The sequence below is a fragment of the Anopheles nili genome, chromosome 3 (genome assembly GCF_943737925.1).
Source record: "Anopheles nili chromosome 3, idAnoNiliSN_F5_01, whole genome shotgun sequence".
Taxonomy (NCBI): domain Eukaryota; kingdom Metazoa; phylum Arthropoda; class Insecta; order Diptera; family Culicidae; genus Anopheles; species Anopheles nili.
Genome location: NC_071292.1, coordinates 2,336,242 through 2,357,502, shown reverse-complemented (window position 1 = coordinate 2,357,502; position 21,261 = coordinate 2,336,242). Strand labels below are relative to the sequence as shown.

Below are 21,261 nucleotides of genomic sequence, written 5' to 3'. Positions count from 1 at the left end.
CGTGCAAAATGGAATGACTTCCAGGAGTGCGCATTTAGTGCGCGCAATTTACATTGTTTGGAAAGAAAGTCCAACTATGCATTTCGAAATACGCCACTCCTAACCCGAGGGTAAATAAAACATCGTAAGCAAATCATTCTTCGTGCGGCTGAATCCGGCCGTGCATTTCTCAGTGGTCGATTGGACATAATTTATGTGGCCCATTTAATCTTCTCAACATTAGCTTGTCTTGTTTTGCTCGGCGGTGCTGTTGCATTTACGCGATCCATCCGCATCCAGCAAGGCGGATGAATAATGGTAGCTTTATCGTATTTCCGCTTCATTTCTCAACGCGTCAGCTCGCCTCTACCGAATATCAATTCGTTTTGGTTTTCTGGTGGACGGAAAGTAGAATGCTCTATTCCACAGCAATCGTTCCCCTGCTTTGTAAGGATCCGTTCGCTTGTGTGTACTAACGAACAGTCGTTGCGGACTATTTTCGAATCGCGGTAGTAAAAAAAAATACCTGAAATGTATCGCCATCAGCCACCTGATGCTGTTCCTGATGCTTTCCCATTGGGTGAGCAAACCGAAACTGACCCACAAAGTTCTAACCACATTTAGAAAGTTGTACATCAACATTGTGCGCCATGTAACAACAGAGACCGATTTGTGGCCATGGGAAACTGTAACGGTTGACCATGCTAAGGACTTCTCTGCGTTAAGGATATTGACAACAGTCTCGAATGTGAGTGTAAAAGTTTTTAATCCGCAACGTAATCGCAACAGCACGTCATCATGGTTACGCTCATGTTACCGGTTTGAGTCTAGAATTTTCACACCGTTCATTGGAGAAGAACACCGATTTTTTTGCAACGGAATGGGAAGGAGACGTGGAAATTTTAGCTAAACCCGCAACATGTCCCACTGTGTCAGCTTGTTTTGAGTTGACTCGCCCCACCGTAGTCGAAATGATGTTTCCGACAGTCAGACTCCCTACGGAAAAATTAGGATTCACAATTCCCAAAGAGAACCAGGACATCGGAAAATGTTTGCCCTGGTGTGCGAGATTCGTATCAAAGCTGGTGCGTGTGCCGTCTGCTTGATAATTCCACTCAATTATGATAATAGCCAATCGGGGAGTTGTCGTGTGCTCGACACAACAGCTTTTCCGGTCGTTGGTAATCCTTTCCGGGCGCTGACACAGACGCCGGTGCTATAATTGCATTCCGCTCGGTGTAGCCCAGCTGTGGTTGTGTGTGTATGCAATCGCGACACCATTTAGCAAAAAAAACCGTCCCTAAAAAGTGCTCCATTTTTTCTTGTTTTTCACACCGACCTGGGAACAGCGCACGGAAGTTCATGTTAGGAGTATTTCCGCCTAACGAGCTGATGATACAGCTCTCGTCTTTGACTGCAAATGACAAACGGTGTGATGGAAGTGACACATTTTTGGCAAATCGCACCGAAACGTCCCCTGTTCGGATGCACCCAGGACTGAGAACCACTCCTGTCTGGTATTGGGTGTTCTTTTTTCTCACATTCTTCCGAACTTCTCCCTCAGGACAATCGCATTGTGGTCCAGATTTGTGATGCTGACCGACTCACCAAACGCCCCAGCTCCCTCAATTGGCGCCTGGTTTCCCCTAAAAGCAGCACGACCTGACAAGCACGCCTGTCATCATCACCGTCATCATCGTTTGGCAGAACGGTTTTTGAAAGCAATCAAATTCAATTTGCATAAATTACATTGTTCTAATGGATTTCATAAAGTTTGTTGGTTTTGGGTGTCGATCGGGCGTATGCAGGGCGTGCCAGCTGTCCTCGGTGTGCGAGAGATCTCCACTCGTGTGAAGTGAATGAACCCGAGGGTTGGCAATAGAACCTGCACTGCTGCTCTCTGTTTGCCGTGCAAATGAAATTTGATAAAAGCATCCGTGCCCTTCCGGGTTCCGCTGGACGCACGTCGTCTGCACGTCGAATCGGGTTTCAGCGGTACGAATGAATCCCTCCGTTTTAGGTGAATTTTCACGGATTATTATCTTAAACGGTTGCTTGTGTCCGCGTGATTTGAGCATGCTAATGGGGCGTAGTACTGACGTACAGAAGCGAGATCCCGGTGTGGGTAATATTGGCGTTTGACTAGAAAAAGCATAAATTAAACAAACAAAGACATCTGATACGTTGTACGTATGAGAGATTGTGTTCGATTTTTCCCGTTTTTTGGAGATGATTGTTATTTGCAACGTAGCAGTAACATTTCGACGTACTTTTGCTGATGTTTTTCATCATCTTTCTTTCGTTACAGGTGAGTTTTTGGAGAGCTTCACAGCATGTTAAGGAGAAACGGAACTTCAATTTTCAAGAACAGTTCTGTTTCCCAGAACATGCTTTCTCTGCGGGGGAACAAAAAACCCAAATCTACCGATATGTTTAAATTCGCTATGCATTATCGCCGTCACGCACCGCTTAATCGAACGGGCCTCATTCTATTCGGTTTCGTTACGATCAGCTCGCTTCCGAATATAGGTTAGGGAAGTGATCGACTGTTTGCCGGCGCATACGCAAGTAAGCAACCGTACCGAGCAAACAAAGCGCACATCCCCACCCGGAGTCGCGCTCGCGTGAAGTAAAGTCAGTGGCCATGTCGCGTTGCGGGACCGTGAGTAAGTTTTTAACGGTTTTTGAGTTCACTGAACAGATCTTCGCCCCGTCCCAGCAGACACGCGGTGCAACAACCGGAATGCGCAACACATATCGAGAGCTCCACGTGCCCGTACGCCTGCGGGCTTTTCGTATATCTCACCTTAGTTCTCTTCTTCCTCTTCGTTAGCGCTGGTGCTGACGATCCCTGCGAGGGAGCCTTGTGTTATGAAGCATTTTATTTTAGGTTATCGCCTTGTCCGTTTTAAGGGGCTTGATTCTGTCGTTTCTGCGTTGGATCGACCGAGGATCTTATCATCAGTATCAGTGGGTTTTACGAGGATTCTTGCCAGCAACACGAACCTGGACAAAGTTTCACCCCGAAACTGATCTATGGCTTATTTCTGGGGTATGCTTGATTGATGGGAAGCAGAATTAACTCACCAGAAGTGAGCGTTGATGCCACGCTGGTCGAGCGATGTTTGATTAGTGATAGCCGAAGTGATACGCTGTCGGAAGGGATCCGTCGAATGGGCACGGTTTGCTCTGTTCGCGTTCATCGACCCTGTCACACGTGTGCTCCCAAAATGGTCATCGCACTGCAGAACGCGAACACGTCAGCTAGTGAGATCATAATCCAACATCAAACCCAATTTTCAATCTCCTCTAGGAGAGAGCTGTACTTTCGCGGCGCGTATCCTGAAAGGGTAACATTTTTCGGACGGATGTCAGAACCCACTGGTTCCGGAAGAACATCTCTTCAGCTATCCGCACATGGCATATCCGCGTGAGCGAAAGCTTTCCCAGCGAGTTGACTTTATCATAATTAGATTTTTCAATTTGGCCCCGTTTGGCAGCCACTGTGTCGTGCTGTGATAGCAAACAGCAGCGACAAGGCCACGCTTCCGTGTGCATATTCGCTTGTATTTCAGCAGTGGAAAGATCAATATGGGGTATGACATTCTTCTCGCCCGCTAGTGCTAGTCTGCGCTGATGTGTCATGAGTGCTCTCGCCGACGTGGAACAATTTTCATCATCCATCATCATGCGTTTGATGTCGCTGTTTGGCTGTTTGTCTGCCCGAAGCTACATACCTGAATTCCCTACCATGCCACGTTTCACGCTTTGCCGTTTTCCTTTTATCGCGTGGATTTTCTTCGAGGCATGATATAATGTGTTCTTTTGATCTACAATGTATGCGCGTACATTTCAAACAAGTTAATGCTGTTTGGGGCAATTTTTGTATATTATATATAAAATGTTCATAAATGTTTTCCTGATGTGGCAAAGAGAAACTGACTGAAAATATCACGTCTCAAACTCGCATCTGTGTTTAATCGCACGCCTATATGAATCCAAAGTCATCGTATCCAGCCTGATGCATTGAAACACACTTACCACTCAAATGGTCTCATCACACTAAATGTGAATTTTACACAAAGTCCGTCACGTATAATTATAGATAAAAATAACACCACAGACCAAGGTCTTAGATTCATATTTACTATATCGTGGAACTATGTCTTTACAATGTTTATGTTTCGCATAGTTTCCTATAATGGAGAGTCAGTTTCGGTTCGTTTGTGTACTTCACAAAGAGAGCGGCGTCAAATTTAGACTAATGCCCTCAAAAAAAGAAGAACCGAAGAAATACCATGGTTCAGAGAAGACATGAGTACCGCAAAACCCTCTTTCTGGACCTGCAGAATCAAGTGAAGTGAATGAACGTAATTTAAACTTGTCTTCTGCTTAAAGTCACTGTGTTCGCTTCGTTTTAACACTCCTACACTATCTACCATTTTATTCTATTTTTTGGTTTGAAACGACGACATTTTCCGGCGCAAACGTTTATCTTAAACGCATGCAGACCGCGTAACTGACACAACGATCAAGGAAGCGGTTAAAGAAGCCAGAAACCAGTCGGCAGGATGTGCTCGGTGGTGTCAGATAACGAAATTGAGGAAGAAAAATATGCAAATCGTTTGGAAAAACGTGCCTTTGGTTTGGCATCCTTTCCCCGGAAGCGCCGGCGGCTATAAACCATCGTCCTATCGCATGCCCATCGCTTGCGCCTGAATGGTATGCAAATGCGAGGCAAAGCCCCCCGAACGTCCGTGAGGACCACGTGCCTGTCAGATGGAAAAGGAAACATCTTACCGACTCCTAATTAGTCCACTCTTTCAATTCATTCGTGTGTCACTGTTCGACCAGTCATGGGTCGGGTCAAAATTTGCCCAAACTCGACGCATCTTTTGTACGTCCGCTTAGTTCCGTTCCAGATGATCCGCTTTAATCGGCTGGCTTACTGCCAGGAAAAGCCCAAAGCTTCCCACAATAGGACTCACAGCCGACGTGTGCTGATCTAACAGGCTTTATCGTATCCCAAGAACATACGGTGTCGGGTGAAACTTCCGGCGAGTGTCATGGAGAAAGTCGACCAATTTACAACTTCCATTCACGGAACTTCCGGAGTGGGGGCTTTGTGCCAGCACTCGTCTGCTGCATGCCACTTTTCCTCGGTACTACCGCTCAGAAGATTTCCGCGCCAGTCGCCGTTTCGTTTCGGGAAATTTTCTCATAATGCAGACGGAATGCCAAATATGTTCGCCCCATGGAAGTCACACAGACAAATGCAGGATGGGATCTTGGTCGACTTGCGAGCGAAGCTATCGCCAAGACCAACTTTTTGCTCCCATTTTCCGGTTTTCTGACAGCATGTAGGAAATTTTACAGAACACTGTTGCGTGGCTTAAATTTTTACTTCCTGTCTTGCCCTGTCGTTCTCTACCGGCATCAGCCACCAAGCCATCGGTTTGTCTATGATCGAGTTTTGTGTAAATAAAGACGCACGTTCGGTGTAGTGAAACCTCTTCATCCGATCTGCCTCGATGGTTGCACGTTGGAGTGCACATAGGACCAACCCGACCGGATGTATGGTTACAGTCGGGGAGAATAACAACGTATTATCGATCCGGCGGAGGTGGCTTTGGGAATCGATTTCTTCGACGTGCTCGTTCGATTTGTGGAAGCAGTGCTAATTGCGGGCAAGCGAGTTAGAGCCAGAGGTTCGTGCAAGAGTTGACTAAGTACTTTGAACCCGCTCAGACCGAGCGTGCCCTAGGATGCTGTGGGTGCAACCGAGTGTATCGCATGCTAATGGATGCTCTGTTGTTTAGATATTCATTTACACCAACCCACGGCCCAACTGCGGGGCGCTTCGAATGATCCACTTTTTGCACACAAACGACACCGATGTGGATGAACTTTCTTCAGCACTAGCGGCAGATCTTAAAGCCAACCAAAGCTAGGAAGTTGCGATCGTTTGCGTGGGTCATGTTTGAAAAGGCTTTGGCAAAATGTTAACCATCAGCCCATTAGCATGCTGGTGATTAAATTACCATCACCGAAACCAGAGACGCCCTGGCACACGTTGTGTTGGCACGATTCCGTGAGACCTGCGCTTCCAGGCTTTAAAAATGGTTTCCACCAACTCCAACGAAGTCAAATAAATCAAAACACATGTCACCGTTGCGGGAGGTTTCGTCACCCAACTCTCCCGGTGTTGCAGTGATTTAAATAAATTGAAATTTGCCTTCCACCCATCTCGGTGCAATACAGTGGCAAAGCGTACGATGGCAGAAGGCACGCGACCGAGATTTGTGCCGTTTGACGACCGTGTTCGCGGTTTGGATGCAAATTCGAGGCACACTTTTGCCCGACAGGGGTGACGATACGACGGTCGTCCTTGTGAAATTGAGTCACATCACTCCCCACCGATGAAAGGCGACGATTCCTCGGGTCGTCGGTGGTATTTTGGACGGGGCAACTGCTTTCTTCGTACAATCAATCATAACGAGCGCCATGTGTGGAATGGTTGTTTGTGTGAGAGAGAGAGAGAGTGAGAGTGCTAACTTAATTCAATTAAATTAGATTAATCAAATTCTTATTTAAACTGAAAGCAGGCAATCTGTTCTGCTTCTCGGTGTTTGAAAACGGGCGTACAAATCCCTGTCCACCGCTCAATCATTTGTGCATCGTATTGATCGGGGTTTATTGTGCTGTCTTTCTTTTCGATCGCCACCCTATGCGATGCTTCTTGCGAATAATTACGGTGCTCGACCGCACGTCGATGTTCAGCCACATCGAGACATTAAAGTTAATCGGTAAAACGAATACTCCTTCTCTTCCGGGTGGGCGTAAAAGGGGGGTTGTGTGTGTACATTTCCGGTCGGAATGCAATTTACTCCTGCTCCTACTCTGGCAGCCCACTTATGCTGCTGCTTCGGGTGGCACTTATTGGAAAGGCCCCAAATGAGACGGGAACGGTTCAGCGGTCGAAGAAGCAGTTGCCGGAGGTTCCCTCCCATCTCATCGTCGTAGTGTGGTTAATTGGATTAAAGGCAATTTCACTCTCGGGTGTTGATAATTATTTGCAAATAATCTAATTGTTTCCATTTTGCCAACAGACTCGGGCCAAGCTGAGAAGCAATTTTAGAACACGATTCTCGATACGTTGGTTCTTTACTCACGTTTTCGTTGTACAAGCTAAGGCGGGTTTTTTGGTTTAAAATAGTACTCCTTTATATAGAAGTGTTATGAAATTATCCAGATCAAGAAGCATTGTGTCCCAATAGAAGTTAGCTAACCAACTTAAAAACAGATAAATCTAACCATTCATTCGAAAGATGCCTTTACCCGCAAAGGTCATGTTTTATTCATGACACAGTCCGGAATCCTCGGTCGCGCCATGATATGTTTATCCGTTTGTTGCAAAAAAAATGTCGAAGATTGTAAAAGATTGCTGTCCCAAATATTTCTGCCACCGCACTCCGCATGGATAACGGATATGTGACGCAATGTCTGCCTGTCGGGGCAGAAAGCCGAAATTTTCACTTTCTCGGATGCCTTACAAAGTTGTGGACGGTTATTGATTTGATTTCTCTTTTACAACTTCTCCTCCTTTATTCGGGGGAGAACATTTCTCTTTCATCTACGGAATTGCGTAAAAAATATGAAGGAAGCATTCATCATAAGTCCTTCTGCTGGGTGCCGTGGGGCGCTCCATTGAACAGTTGCTTAACCGTTTCCACCGGGGATGTGATTTAGCATTGGATGCTGGATCACGGGAAAGAAAATAGCAACAGTGACTTTGCCTATAATAAATATGATAACCATCACGACCGTCCGTTCCCAAGAGAAGGGAGAGTTTTATGGATCCTCGGCCATAATGTATCCGCACAATGAACCGTGACCTTTCTCTCCGCCAACTCTCGACGCTATCTGTCTCGACGAGCATTACTTCCGGTAGACTGCAAAAATTCAAACCCTGCGCCTGTGAAATCCCTGACCTTCCTCGTCGAGAGAATGGAAAGCGAAAGCCCTCCCATTCACAATGAGCAAAAGGGTGATAAACCCAACGAATGGGACAGCGCCCAGCGATCACGCGCTGGCAGAATCCTTTGGTCACATTTATATGGTGGGCTATAATTTTAATTTTATTGTCACATTTTATAACCTCAATTCATCGCCGTCTGCATCGGTCCGGGAAGCAGGCGTAAAGATTCGCACCGAGCGAAATATGCTGCAGTAGGGCGACGAATAGGACCGAGAAAGAACAAGTTTCGTTCAGTCTCTCGGGATTCCAGGAAGTATGTGAGCAAAATGACAACTCTAACTCAACTCAAATCGTTGAAGCATCTTCGTTAATAACACGTTGTCTGGTGAGAAGGCCAAAGCGCAGATACAAAACATCCTTTGTCAAAAGTGGCTTGGAAAGAAACAACGTACAACCCTATCATCAAAAACCAATTTAAACGAAAGCGGTGACTTAGTATTTTTGCAAATGATCGTGTTTGCGTGGAATTCCTGCGATCTGGAGTCTGTGGGCGAAATTTCAAACGATACAGCTTAATCCAACGAACAGAATCCGTTCGGAAATTGTTGCTTTGTTTAGAGATGTGTTTGATTATAGATATCAAGGTGGTTCTTCTATTCCAATCGGCTCTTGTCAAGCCGCTAATCCGGGTCTAGTTTTTCTTCTCCGTAAGGTTGAGGAACAGAGAAAGTGTTCTTTGTCCTAACGGTTTCTACTGATGACTGGCTAAACTTTGTTAGATTCTTGTGATTAGATCTTCCAGCAACAAGTATTATCGACAGACAGGTTTACAATTTTACCCTCGTACGCCAAGGAAAGCCTCTTTGATGTATGGAAAGGAACCGGTCCATGATTTGCTTCCGTTATGATGACCAAGCTTGACCAGTTCAATTCTAGATATGCTCTCCCGAAGCTATGACTTCTTTTTTGCGGTCCAAGATCCTGAGGCGGGTTTCTTGATTTCACTTTTTAATCAAATTACGATTCATTCTCGACGCCGACTAAGATGTCTCAAGACGGCGGTGGTCGCATTGAATTGGTTACCTGTTTGCGTCACGCTTTCACTCTTTGCCTCTTCGCTTACGATGCCCTTTCGTTAGCGACCAACGAGCCTTTCGAAACCTTCTTCGAGGCAACATAGTTTTTGTGGCTTTTCCTTCCTAGGTCTAGATACCCTAGGGACGAAATTGACCGTAAATGATGAGATTTAACGGTTCGTTCGTTTTCGGTTATTGAACTTTCCACCTTTCTCACTTGTGCTCGTTCTTCGAGGTCCACTTCACTAACACGCTGTTGGAAGTGACCGTTGGACGAGATTTTTGATAGGATTTCTTAAAATCTATAATCTTCAAAGGAGAACTTCATGCGTCCAGCGATAGCACCAAAGGCCCGGCGTTCGGTGGACGAATATTTTCTCTTAATTCTGTTTTGACAAATGTGTCCCTGACAAAGAGCTACAAATTGAACAATAAAACATCGGCGCGGAATTTGATGCTCTTGAGGGCTGCTGCACGGACGGACCTGAGAAGCAGGAGGCAGTCTTACGAGACGATCTTCATTTGGGATTAAACGCCCAGCTGCATCGCATGGCATTGATCCTACGCATTCTTCATCCTACGATCATTTCTACTCATAAAGCTGCCATCGTGGGCCCAACCGAGCGTACACCGGTGTGAAGGTTCGAATGATTTATTTCCCCTTAATAGCATCGATTTTAGTCATCAATGATCGTAGGCCGTAGATGCATTCCATATTACAGCTACGAAAGAGAAACCACGTGGAGCATCATTTGCTTGGAATTATTACCATCTTTGATATGTTTATTATGAAGCGATAAAACTTCAAAAATTGGTCTGAAACTGGACGAATTTTAACAAAACCTTACCTGTCTCTGTTCCACGACAAAGTATAGAGCTGTAACGCTTGGCATTAGGCACACCGTTGCAAGTGCCCATCATTCAAAGGGATAAGTTTTCCACGAAGAAATAAAACCCTTCGCTGGCATGCGCAACGTGGCGCTGGAAAAGTCGCCGACAGCCGACATTCCCCGGAACCAAGTGGAAAAATAAACTACCTCAACACTTCTGACGATGTCCTCGTTGGCGTGAAGATGCCGTGGTGACTGTTTTCGCTTTTAATTAAAACTTGTACAATTTTAAAATGTTTTAATTGATAAAACTCGGCCTCGGTCGCACTCTCGATGCCAGGCGATGCCGTGTACATAGTTGGGAATGTTCAGCAGTGCTAGCCAATAGGTCGCTTCCTGCTCATGGCACGCCTCGGTCACACCGTCTGCGACTGTTGCAGTTCCGAACGGTGCCACCGGTGGCATGGCGGAAGTTTTGCGCTAAGAAGAGCGACGGAGTTTTCTTTTCGCCTGCATCTCAAGCCGCTCGATAGCTTCTGCAACAGACAGAGCCATAATTGTGCTACGGGCACGAGCTTCGGCATCACGCGCAAAGCGACACTGTCTCGCGGGAAGTTTGGTTTCCTGTGTTACTGCCGACCATTCCACTCATCGCGATCCGCGCTCTCAGAATGTCGCGACAATTAGAGAATCTGTTTCGTGGGTAAATATACTCCCGGCAAGTGGTGCGCACCGTGAAGGGGGAATTTAAATTAATTAATTCGTTTACTTAAGCAGCGGAGACGCTAGTGCAGCTTTCTCTCGAGGAATGAAATTCATCATCATCGCCATCCTGCGACACGATGCCGCGTGATCCATTTCACTGCTTCGAACGGATTGAGTCCACGTTCTGTTGACTCCGTAGAGGAAGTTGGTACAGTAATTTGAGCCCCCGACGCAAGGGGACGAAGTGCAGAAATGTCTAGTTAAAATGACACCATGGATGAATGAGTTAAAAGTTTATTGGTCCAGGCAGTAAGGCTTCTAGATCCAGCATCGTCTTGACGTGGCCGGTTGGAATACTTTCCTTTATATCCCTTCGTCGCTGGGCACGGGATGGCGGGATGTGTTGAAAGTCAATCTTCATTCCTGGAACAATAACAGAAACTACAAACTTGTGATTGATTGCTGGTGGGCTATTTGCGCTTCGTGGTGGATTTGATTGTGACAATTAACGACCAAATGGCCGTCGCTTGTTGCAGCCTCTTTCAAATGGATAAAGTTACTCAATTCGTCACGGTAAGCTCACTATCTGCCGTAAATGCTTAATTGCTCCAGTGTTTGATTATTGTTGTTCATGTTTGTACAACGTTCTAATACGAGTTTGCATAATCAATGCGATGGAAATTTATGTTATTCAGCTACCAGTGAACTAGCCAGACTAAGACTATAAATTTGTTCGCTTGTTGGTTCATCAAATCGAAATACTGTCCGTCCCATGGTGGATTCGTTCTCAGGCGATCTGAAGCAATTATTTTTATTCCCTTAGTTGTACCTCCGCGGTCGTTTGTTCTTTCGCACTTCATTGACAGCGTTGATGTGATTCGTTTCTGGCGATCGGATTCCGCTTCCCTGGTGCGATTTGTGATACGCCAAGGTGAGGTGTGAAGCTCATCGCTCTTGCGTGTACAACTTGTCGACCGATTAAGCAAACCTCCGTCCTCGGATCGGTGATGGCAACAGCCAGAGCGAAGGAAAAGTGTCGTTCCCTTTGCGCCCGAGTAGGTTTCGTAATGTGCAATAAAAATTTCGTAATTTCACACCGCATAACTCTTCCCAGGGGCCGCGATCCGTTCCACGCTGTCAGCGACAGTGTGGCGTGTGAAAATCGAAACCAAGAACAGGAACGCAGTTCATCGATCGATCGAACGTCTAGTAGAGTGCTGGCCTTGGAATTTTCCCCGAAACCTCACCACCATCGACTGCCTCCTAGCTAGGGGGTCTTCTTGATAGGGAATCGAAGAAGATTCACGCAAACCATAGCATTAAGGTTTGCATACGTTTTCTAATTCATTTCCGGTGGCTTTGTGTCGGGTTTGAGTTCAATTTCCGGGGTCATTTCTCGAGCAGAGCCCGAGTGTTGACACAATTAGGGTGCGATGTATCGATTGATATGCAAATCGATGCCTTTTCCCGGGCGGCTTCCTGCATTCACTCGTGTGTGGCTTCATGATAAAATCATATTCGAATGATTAATAGCTTCCAGTCCCGAAGTACGTCCACTCTGTCCAATCTCGCTTTCCCAGCGTTTGTCGCCGTATCACTTGTTTCTCTTCGATTGGTAACGTCTTGCCGGGAACGGCGATGCGGATCCCTTCGATTGGTCGAACTCTGTTGTGTTTGACTTTTATCACGTGCTCAGTTCAGAAACTGCAAAGTAGCAGCTCACATAAGGGTGAACTTCTGCGACCATCCTTGTTACTGTGCCCGTCTTAGTTCTCACGTGCGGTCCATAAATCATACATCCAAATGGTGCCGAATTTCTAATAAAACACAATTTTCACTCAAATATTGAACCGGGCTGGAGAAACCCCGACGGCCAACATTGGGCAGCTTCGGGCGTGACAGACGTTGGGGCCACATTTTCACATTTTTCGGTCATGTATCCCTTGCACCCGTGGCCCTGGAAGACGACGTGTCGTTTCCGGCAGGGCCGCGCTGGTTGATCATAAATTTTCATAAATTTCGTCCCATATCAACTCCGGCGGTCGAAGACCAACGGTCACGGAATCCGTTCCACAAGACCTTCGGTATCTTCGGTGGTTTCTGTGTGTTTCACAGGACCAGTTCTAACGGGTGCAGTATCCAGCGGCTGGACTGCTTGCTGCTCTCCCTCGAGAGAGACCGAGATGGTAGAGCGGAAATCAGAGCTTTCGAAATGTAGGAAATGCAATTCATAACCCCCTAAAGGCGTTTCTGTCGGAAAAGCAAGATAACAACGTTACTGCGAGGCTCACGCAGATGAAGCCTTAAGAGCATCCACTTCACGGGTGGTGAGAAGTTGATGGGAATAGGTAACATCTTGAATGCGGGAAAAAAAGTACCGCACTTTATCAGCAAAAAAGGAAAGCTCAAGGGAAAAGGCAAAAATGAAATGCTTCGGAAAAACAAGATAAAAGTCTGCGCCATTCGGTGTCATCCCAACGTGGAATGGTCCCTTAAGTTTTGGTGAGATTCGAAGGATGCGAGATGTTGAAGAGCACAACATTTGAATAAATCATGCCGCAGATATGCCGTGCCAGGCTTTTCCTTCCGGTTGATCTTTCGTTTGCTCGGTTGTTAGACGGAATTCCGTTTGTTGCAAATTGTGCTTGCGAGGTTTGGGGAAGGATTTGAATCTCGGACACCCAAATCGAACGATGATGAGGAAAAGTATCAGAAGATTTTTCCTCGCAGTCCATGGAATCAGATAGATAAGCATTGGAAACGAACTTGTTGGCCGTATGTGATGAAAGTGAAATTAAAAATTAATTTCTCTTGTTTCAATCACATTTCAGCGGTCTTTCTACTCGATCTAATCGGTTTTGACAGGAAAATACTTACTCTTTGCTTCTCTGCAGGCAGCATCAATTTAAGCCTTCTCATTTCGACGTCCTTCTGGGCTGGTTTGAGGAAAATCGATAACTCTGCAGAAGCCTACATGAAGGGGAAGTTGTTTATATAAAGCTCTGTCATTCAGGCAGCGTTCTGTCTAATGACGAACACAAACTCAAGAGGAATCGATCTGATTGAGCACTGAACCAGTGCTTAGAGCGGAATTTACTAATACCCGAAACTTGAAGTACTTAATGCTCACTCGACCATGTCTCTATGGCCCGGTGCCACCGTACCATTCATTTGGCAGTGTTGCCGTTAGCACTTCATTTGCTGGCTTCTCCCCGGAAAAGCTTCATTTTCCGCATACGCAGACATTGCAGCAGTCTGGCGGCATCAGCGTTGGCATCGGCATGTCCTCTAACTCCTCGAGCCACTACCTAATGCTGATGCAGCATCACCCGTCGTTGGTGTCCGGCTGCAAGAGCCGGGGAAAACTATTTATTTATTCATGCATGCATGTCGCTTTATTTATCTTTTCCGCTGATTTTCCTGCTCTCTCGCTCGTGCAGCTAAAAAGAGCTCCTGAGTGTGGGAGCTCTGAGTCTGGGGATGATGCAGCAAACCTGCGGGGGGTCAGTTTTACGATCTGGTATTTATAATATTTTTCTCTCCCACTTGTTTCCCTTTACCGCGCAGCGATCTACGACCCACGTCGCTGGAGAAAAGCCAGGAAATCTGCCGACTTCGCATCTATGAAGTGTACGCGTGGGGTGTCCCGCTTGTCATCGCCGGTGTCGCCGCCATCCTGGACAATCTGCCGGACAACAGTGATACCTACTTGAGGCCGCGCTTTGGTGAAGCAAAATGCTGGTTCTACGGTAAGTCAAACCACACCACGTCTAATCTGACCGACAAATTCCGAACAAACACGCCCCGTGTCAGCCTGTATTCACTCTTCAGCATCCGTTTAGTGGGTGTGCCATATGTGTGAGTCTGTGGGCTTCGGCATCTACGCCTACACTCACGACGCGCTCGCCAGTGACGAACGGATCGATATCCTTCAACATGACGTAGGGCGTAGCAATCAAACCAAATAACATTTCGTTTCATTTCACTATGGTAATTATAAGAATCAATACGATGAAGGCGCTCCCCGACCGGCTCCAGGTTCATTTTCCGTACGGCTATCCGCGATAACATTGTGCCACTGGGTTACTGGCTCTGGAGCCGCTTTTCCGGTTGCAATGTTTGCCGTAAACATTCTTCATCAGACTGGCGATGAAGACAAGCAGGGATTAAATTACTTCCGTCACAGGAAGCAAGCTGCCTTTGAAGCTCCCTACCAGACTTCCGGTTTTATGTGGGCTGCTCAAAGCTCTCCCAACCACCCATATGACGGTAGGGGATCCCATATGCAACGTTGCTGGTTTGCTCATGAGTGCAGCGCTATGCTTGTGTTCGTCAATCCGGAACCATGCCAGTGCTGCTGTGCTCATGAATTAGCCAGGAAATTGTGGCTGCCTTTGTTTGCAGTCTATGATCTTCGACCACACCTTCTCCAGGATGGCGTCTAGACGAGAAGCTCAGGATGATTTCTGCAGCCTCTATCTGCTTGACGAACCGATGGAAACCAAATAGACGCATTCCAACGTTGGCAGCCGATTCATCTCCTTCGGAGTAGCAGGCAGGCGTGACGGACAGACGGAGTGGTGCAAATATTTTAAAGCAATCAAATGGCGTGTCCATTAGAACCATTCTCACAATACCTTCAACAACCCTACACACTAATTTCCTGTATTAGAGGAAAGCCACACTTTACAGACATTATCCTGCCAGCTGCACTTGTCGGATACACTTGAATTCGATTAAAATTGCAAGTTTCCGGCCACCTTGGGTTGCAATCAATTTTTGGATGTACAACTTTTAGACTTTTTGTGAATATTTTAATTCTTGTACCTTGATTCGAAGCTACACTTCCGTTGATGCGGAATGCAATCTCGGGGCGGAGTACATTACAAGCATACCCCTTTGCAAAGAGAGCGTATGAATTGATAGTGGCTATAGTAACACGTGAGATTCTTTAGAAGAAACATGCTTTGATTGTATTTCTAGGAATTCCTCGTACATCCAGGTATTCGTTTGTTGGATTTTACCACATTCTCTGAGTGGTTTCGTTGGCTTTTCCACTTCTGTATCGAGTGCAGACTGCAAAATTAATTACTAAAAGCGATTTCTTCTGATGAACGTACTGTTTTAACATATCTTTTCCAACCATCAACATATCGTAAAAACCATATCCGAATGCGTTTGTGATATCGAAATTTGTGACTAAACGGAAAAAGTCTATATCGCATTGATAATTGATTTTATAATCCATCCTTTTTTTTATCGAACACGTACGTTCTCAAAATTTGCTCGGGTCCTTTTTCAAACTTCTCGTTTGCAAGCAACCGAAAATTGGATTAAAATGACATCTTTTCTGATGGGATAAATTATACCGCATGAAGGGGTCGTCCCTACGCAAACGAACATTGCATATTGAACACCTTTCGTCGTTGCATTCACTTTGAGTCGCATCGGTATCCGGTGCTGTCTCCTATCTCAAACGGCCATCGGACGTCAGAACGAGCAGGATTAGCATCATCGAACGATAGGGACGACGTTGGGTACGTTTTAATATTTACCGTGATTACTCATTTCCCTTGAAGTTCGATGACGAAGCAAGAACCTGCGGTTGGATCTTGGGAGTCAGGGAGCTCGGCAAACCCTTAGGAAAGACCAATAATTATCCACAGCACCAATGATTAGACTGAATGGACATGAATCTAATGCAACAGCACTCATTCTCATGACGAATGCATTGCGTGTGTTGTTGCTATAGCAGTCCGTACCGAATGCCGGAAGCACTCAGGACGTCAGTACAGCCGATGCATCGGTGCCGGATCAAAACAGTCTCGCCAGGTGGCAGGTGTTGAAAGGCCTCAAGGCCTTGAGACCTTGCCAGGACAGATGGTTGATTGGGTGAAAGGGCCCAATGCCGCACCGTTAGCTGGTTGGAAATCAATCTTCCATTTATCACTCCTGACATCTTCCTACCGGCATGAAACCGGCTCCGGATGAATAGCTCCAGGACACCACAACGCCGCACTACACGATGCACTCGAGATCTGCGTAGTTATCAATTATGGACAGAAATCGAAGCACTTATCAATATTCAATCGATGACACTTTCACTCTTTCGAGTAAGGATACTACCGAGAGGCAACACACTTGAAAGCAAACTAAGTCGCCAGGCTGAAGCAGTATCGATGGGTTGTAATCCGATGAAACAGATTGTTTAAATCATGAGGGTCGATGTCGATGGGATCAGGCTGCCTGACGTGGTATTAGGAGGAACAATCATTTGCCAGATTAATTCGAGAACCGAGCTTAGGCTTGATTGTGGCTTGAAGGACTTGCGATGAGTTTTGTTTGAAATTCCTGTTAATCTGCTGCCCCAACAACGCGGAGTGCTGCGCTTGAAATGAATCACTGCAAGTGACGTAAAATATTGCCAATATCATTTGCGAAAGTGCAACCCACCGTCAGGCGTCGAATGAGCCATCGTTTCGCTAATAGCTTCTACCCTCCGGCCTATGCACCCACGCCTTGCCCGCTACGAAACGATCCAACATTCTTGCAAGAAGGTGTTACTTCACAGAGCCTCCACTGCATCGATAGCAGCAGCCGGATCCCGCTCCGTGACCAGACCTTCCGTGAGATTTATCTCGAACAGGCACCACGGGCAGACCCGCGCTTGTCGGCTTTTGCATGTCGTGTTGCCTTTTAATTAAACTGGGCAGCAGCTTTTTGTCGCGACGATAGCGCGCTGAGTTGTGTATTGCGCCACGTCGGGGGGAAAATTGAAGTTTTATTGCCCGCCGGCAAGATTTGCTGCACTCCGGTCGCCGTTGACCGGCTGTTTTAGCTTCCGATCGCACGGCAAAACCCTTCAGCCAATTTGCACCGGTAAAGAGTACGCCCGGTGCTGCTGGCAGGAGTTAAGTTGTCGAGGGAAGTGCAACCGACCGCGCAAGGATGCTAATCAAAGCGCTTGCGGCCGTCGTAATTGGCACCGGTCCGGGCGCGATCTCTCTATCGGACAACAGTCGGCGATAGGGTGCATCGTGTCCAGTTAAAGCGTGTCTATGTGTGCGTGTGTGTGTGTGTGCCCATCGACTGGCAAAAGGCGCCTGTCGGCCAACCGACCGCGAGGGGAAGTGTAATTTAAATCAAATTATGCGATAAATCTCGTTGCCTCTACTGCCGGGTCCGTGGCCAGAGTTCGTTGGAAAACTTCGCTCGGGAGTGAGAAATTGCGTGAGAAAGTGAAAATTACGAAACCACATGTCGGTCGGTCTTCGGTCGATTGCTCGATCGATGGTTCATTGGCTTGTCTAGTGGCGCGTTCGCGTTTCGTATCGATTCCCGCGGATCGAAGTGCCGTGAGGATCGCCCAACCTTGAGCATATTGGCGGCAAAAAACCACATCGGCTGGCTGCGGGCGTCTCGAACGACGCTCGTTAGTTCAATGACACCCTGTGGCACATCTCACCCGCACTCCGAACGGGCGCATTCCACCCACCCGGGAAGGGCCGCGTGAATAAATCTGCCAGCCACATCGGCGGGTTGAGTGTAGCGTAGCATATTTCTCACTTCACAACTCACCGCGATCACGGCGTGAAATGTTGCGAAAGGTTAAGATCGCCACCGCCCGAGCCGAAGGGCTGTTCCATGTTTCGAAGGCGGAAGGCCAGTAAGAGACCGCAGATGCGAGAAATCGAGAATGGTGGGTCACGAGTTTTCGGTCGGTATGGCTCAGGGTCAAACCAGCAGATCGACCGTGGTCTGGAGGACACCGGAGAAAATTAGAGAAAGAAGGAATCGCCGGCGGGAATGTTTCGCGATCGAAAAATAAACAGCGGAATAAATCAGCGCTCGCAGAAACACGGGTGGATATAGCGAGGAGGGCCGGGATGAACACACGAACATAAACACACTCTCCGCTTAATAAATATGTCCGCGTGGTCCGATCCGTGGGCCGACGTACGGCATGTCAACCGAGGCGCTGGAATGTTTCATCGGAAGAGTTTATAAATTTACTCCGACAACAACCTGGCGCAGGACGACGGCGAAGAGAGTAGAGGTCGGGGCTGTGGGCGGGGGTTAGGATGAAAGAATTTCCTTGCCCCAATCGACAGATGAAATCCGCCGTCTTCCACAAGACGCGTAAGAGCGAAAGGGACAACGTTGGTGAAATATTTTCTCCCGAAAAATGCCGCCAGGAAGGATTGCTCCGTCCCAGCCGCAAGCTGATTTGTCTTGGTCCTGAACTGGACGCCGTTAAACCTTCCGATTTCGAGTGGACCGAATCTGGACCACTGCCAGCCAGACGACTAGCGTCAGTGACGGCTGCGATCACCGAAAATCTTGTTGAACACGGACCGCAACTCCGGCCGGCGTTCGCTCGGATGTCAGTTATTTCTGCCTATTTAGTTTTTCGATCCAATCCAGGCTTTGTTCCGGCAGCTTCTTCCCGCGTCACTCTGGCGGAATTATAGATCTGCTCTGATGATGTTCAAACATTGGCACATTTTGCATCCGAACGTTCGTACACTGGGGATGTGGCTGGAAGGGATAACAAGTTGTCGAAAAATGGATGCCAATGAAGTTCTCTGGCATCGAGAAGAGCCGAAAACAGATCACGGATGGCATTGGTTGACATTTTCCGTTGTGCCGACGTGCTGACGGCAAAAATAGCAAACATATTGACAAATTGGTACCGCACGAGGATAAATATGGACTCTCGGCAACTCTCGACAACTCTCGTCCCCTTTTCGTCCGCCGCTGCACAAATGCAGCGGTTAATTCGATCAGGTTCCATCTCGAGCGTTTGTTTTCCCATTCGCCTCCAGATAGAGGGTTCGGTAAAGCGCGAGGGTTATGAAGAATGGAAGTGCGCCAGGATGAGTATGACCAGAACTCTAATATGAATAAATGAACAGCGACGATTCGGTCGTTCGGTCAATCAGGACCTCTACCACCATCGCCATTATTGAGTTCCATGCAAACTTGCGCTCCGGATTTCGGTTCATTCGGCATGTTTGATTTTTCACCGAATGGTCCGGGTTGTTTGTGTCGGCGGATTTATGTCAATTCCGATTCTCTACCATCGGAGAAGGGCGTTTGCATAATTGAATTATGCTGCAACGAAATGTTGTTGACGTGAGATTAAAATCCATTGGTTGGTTTGTGGATATTTGTGCCATTCCTTTGTTTACACGTGTGTTTCAAATATGTTGCTCTACGCGGCTTTACAGCTTCTCAGCTCAGCACATTTATTATTGCCACAAAGTATTGAAAACAATCTCGTTTGAAAGAGATATCACTAAAGTGGTTCGTGCTGCGTGTTTTTTTTTTCGCTATGCGTTATTTACCGGGCTCTTTTTAGCCGCTGCAAGCAGACTCCACTTTGCAGACCACTTTGTAAATAGATAATATCGTCCTGCAATGAATGGGAAAGCGTTCGAGAGTGTAAAATTCCTTCGCCAGACTTTCGCCACTGCACCAGCTCGGCTGCTGCTGCTCGACGGCTTGGCCGTAATTCTTCGCCGCTGTCGGGGTGCAATGCGGCATTTTTTCGCTTTTGGCCGTCATTATGAGCATCATTCAGTCGTTAACGACACCGGGACCCCGGCAAAGTCTGAGTTCCTAGTCTGGTCCTTTATCGTGCGCTAGAGGTCGGGCGGCGTGTAATTATAACTTTAGAAAATTAATACAATCTCAAAACGGTCCGTCCGTGGACCATCGCACACCGGAAGAAGTTTATGAAACGATGAAATCCAAACCCGCCGGAAGATGCTTCAGCGAAGTAGATGCGAACAAGCTTTAATGTGTTCAGTTCCGCTTTTTCGCGTACGGGTACTTCTACGCCATTTCCCGACCCAACTCGAGCGGCGGATGAGAAGCTCTCGCTGGAGGGTGAGTTTTCTGTTTGCTAGTCAATTATTTAATCATGATTTATTCATCACCTTTTACCCTGCCTCCTTTAATCGATTTAATCGATCATTCGAGCTCGTGCTATTCTCTCCCCGTAAGGGATTGTTGCATGAATTGAACAGATGCATCGACCAGAAGTAACTACCCTGGACTGGACTTGGAGCGGTATTGTTGCCCAATCAGTGTCCGATGCATGCGGTTCGCGACTATGCATCCGATTAACATAATTATAATTGTTAATAGAGCTGCTTCATTAAGGCAAATTAAAGCGCTCGTTGCATTGATCTCGGGAATGTTCGAATCGGGACAGACACCGAACGACAGAAGAAAACCTTCCCCTTAGAACCTGCGTCCCGTGTTCCGAGAGAGCGGTTATCCCTTTCCTCGGGAAAAGAAACGAGTAATTAATTTTCAATTATGCACAAAATGCATGAATTTATGAGGCGGTGGCAGCAAACGCGCCGATGCACGCCTCCCGACTCGTTAATCTGCCCGGGATCATGTGTAATTTAGCGGTTGTGTCGGTTTGAATTTGCCGCTTCACCATCGTGATGTACTCGTTTCGGCCGATAAATCCCGCCCGATTGCCATCAGGCTAATCTCGGCCGAATGTAAAACGCAGCTAAACGCGCCTAATCGGAGGTTAATTTGTGTAATTGCACCCTTGGCTTTTAAATGCATATGATTTGAATTTTAGATGCTTTCCCGACCGACCAAAGCCCACCAGCACCAACGAGCTTCTCAAAGCCGAGCGGGAGAGAAAAGATCAAGATAAGCGCAGCTC

The 21,261-nt window shown here is 47.0% G+C and overlaps 1 protein-coding gene across 1 annotated transcript in view; it reads left to right on the top strand.

Annotated features, from left to right (window-relative positions):
- LOC128722967 (probable G-protein coupled receptor Mth-like 1) overlaps window positions 1–21,261 on the top strand; it is a 132,513-nt gene that overhangs the window by 93,663 nt on the left and 17,589 nt on the right. Inside the window, exon 5 of the mRNA XM_053816664.1 lies at window positions 14,136–14,317. Coding sequence (XP_053672639.1) covers window positions 14,136–14,317 — 182 coding nt within the window. The remainder of the gene's footprint in view (window positions 1–14,135; window positions 14,318–21,261) is intronic.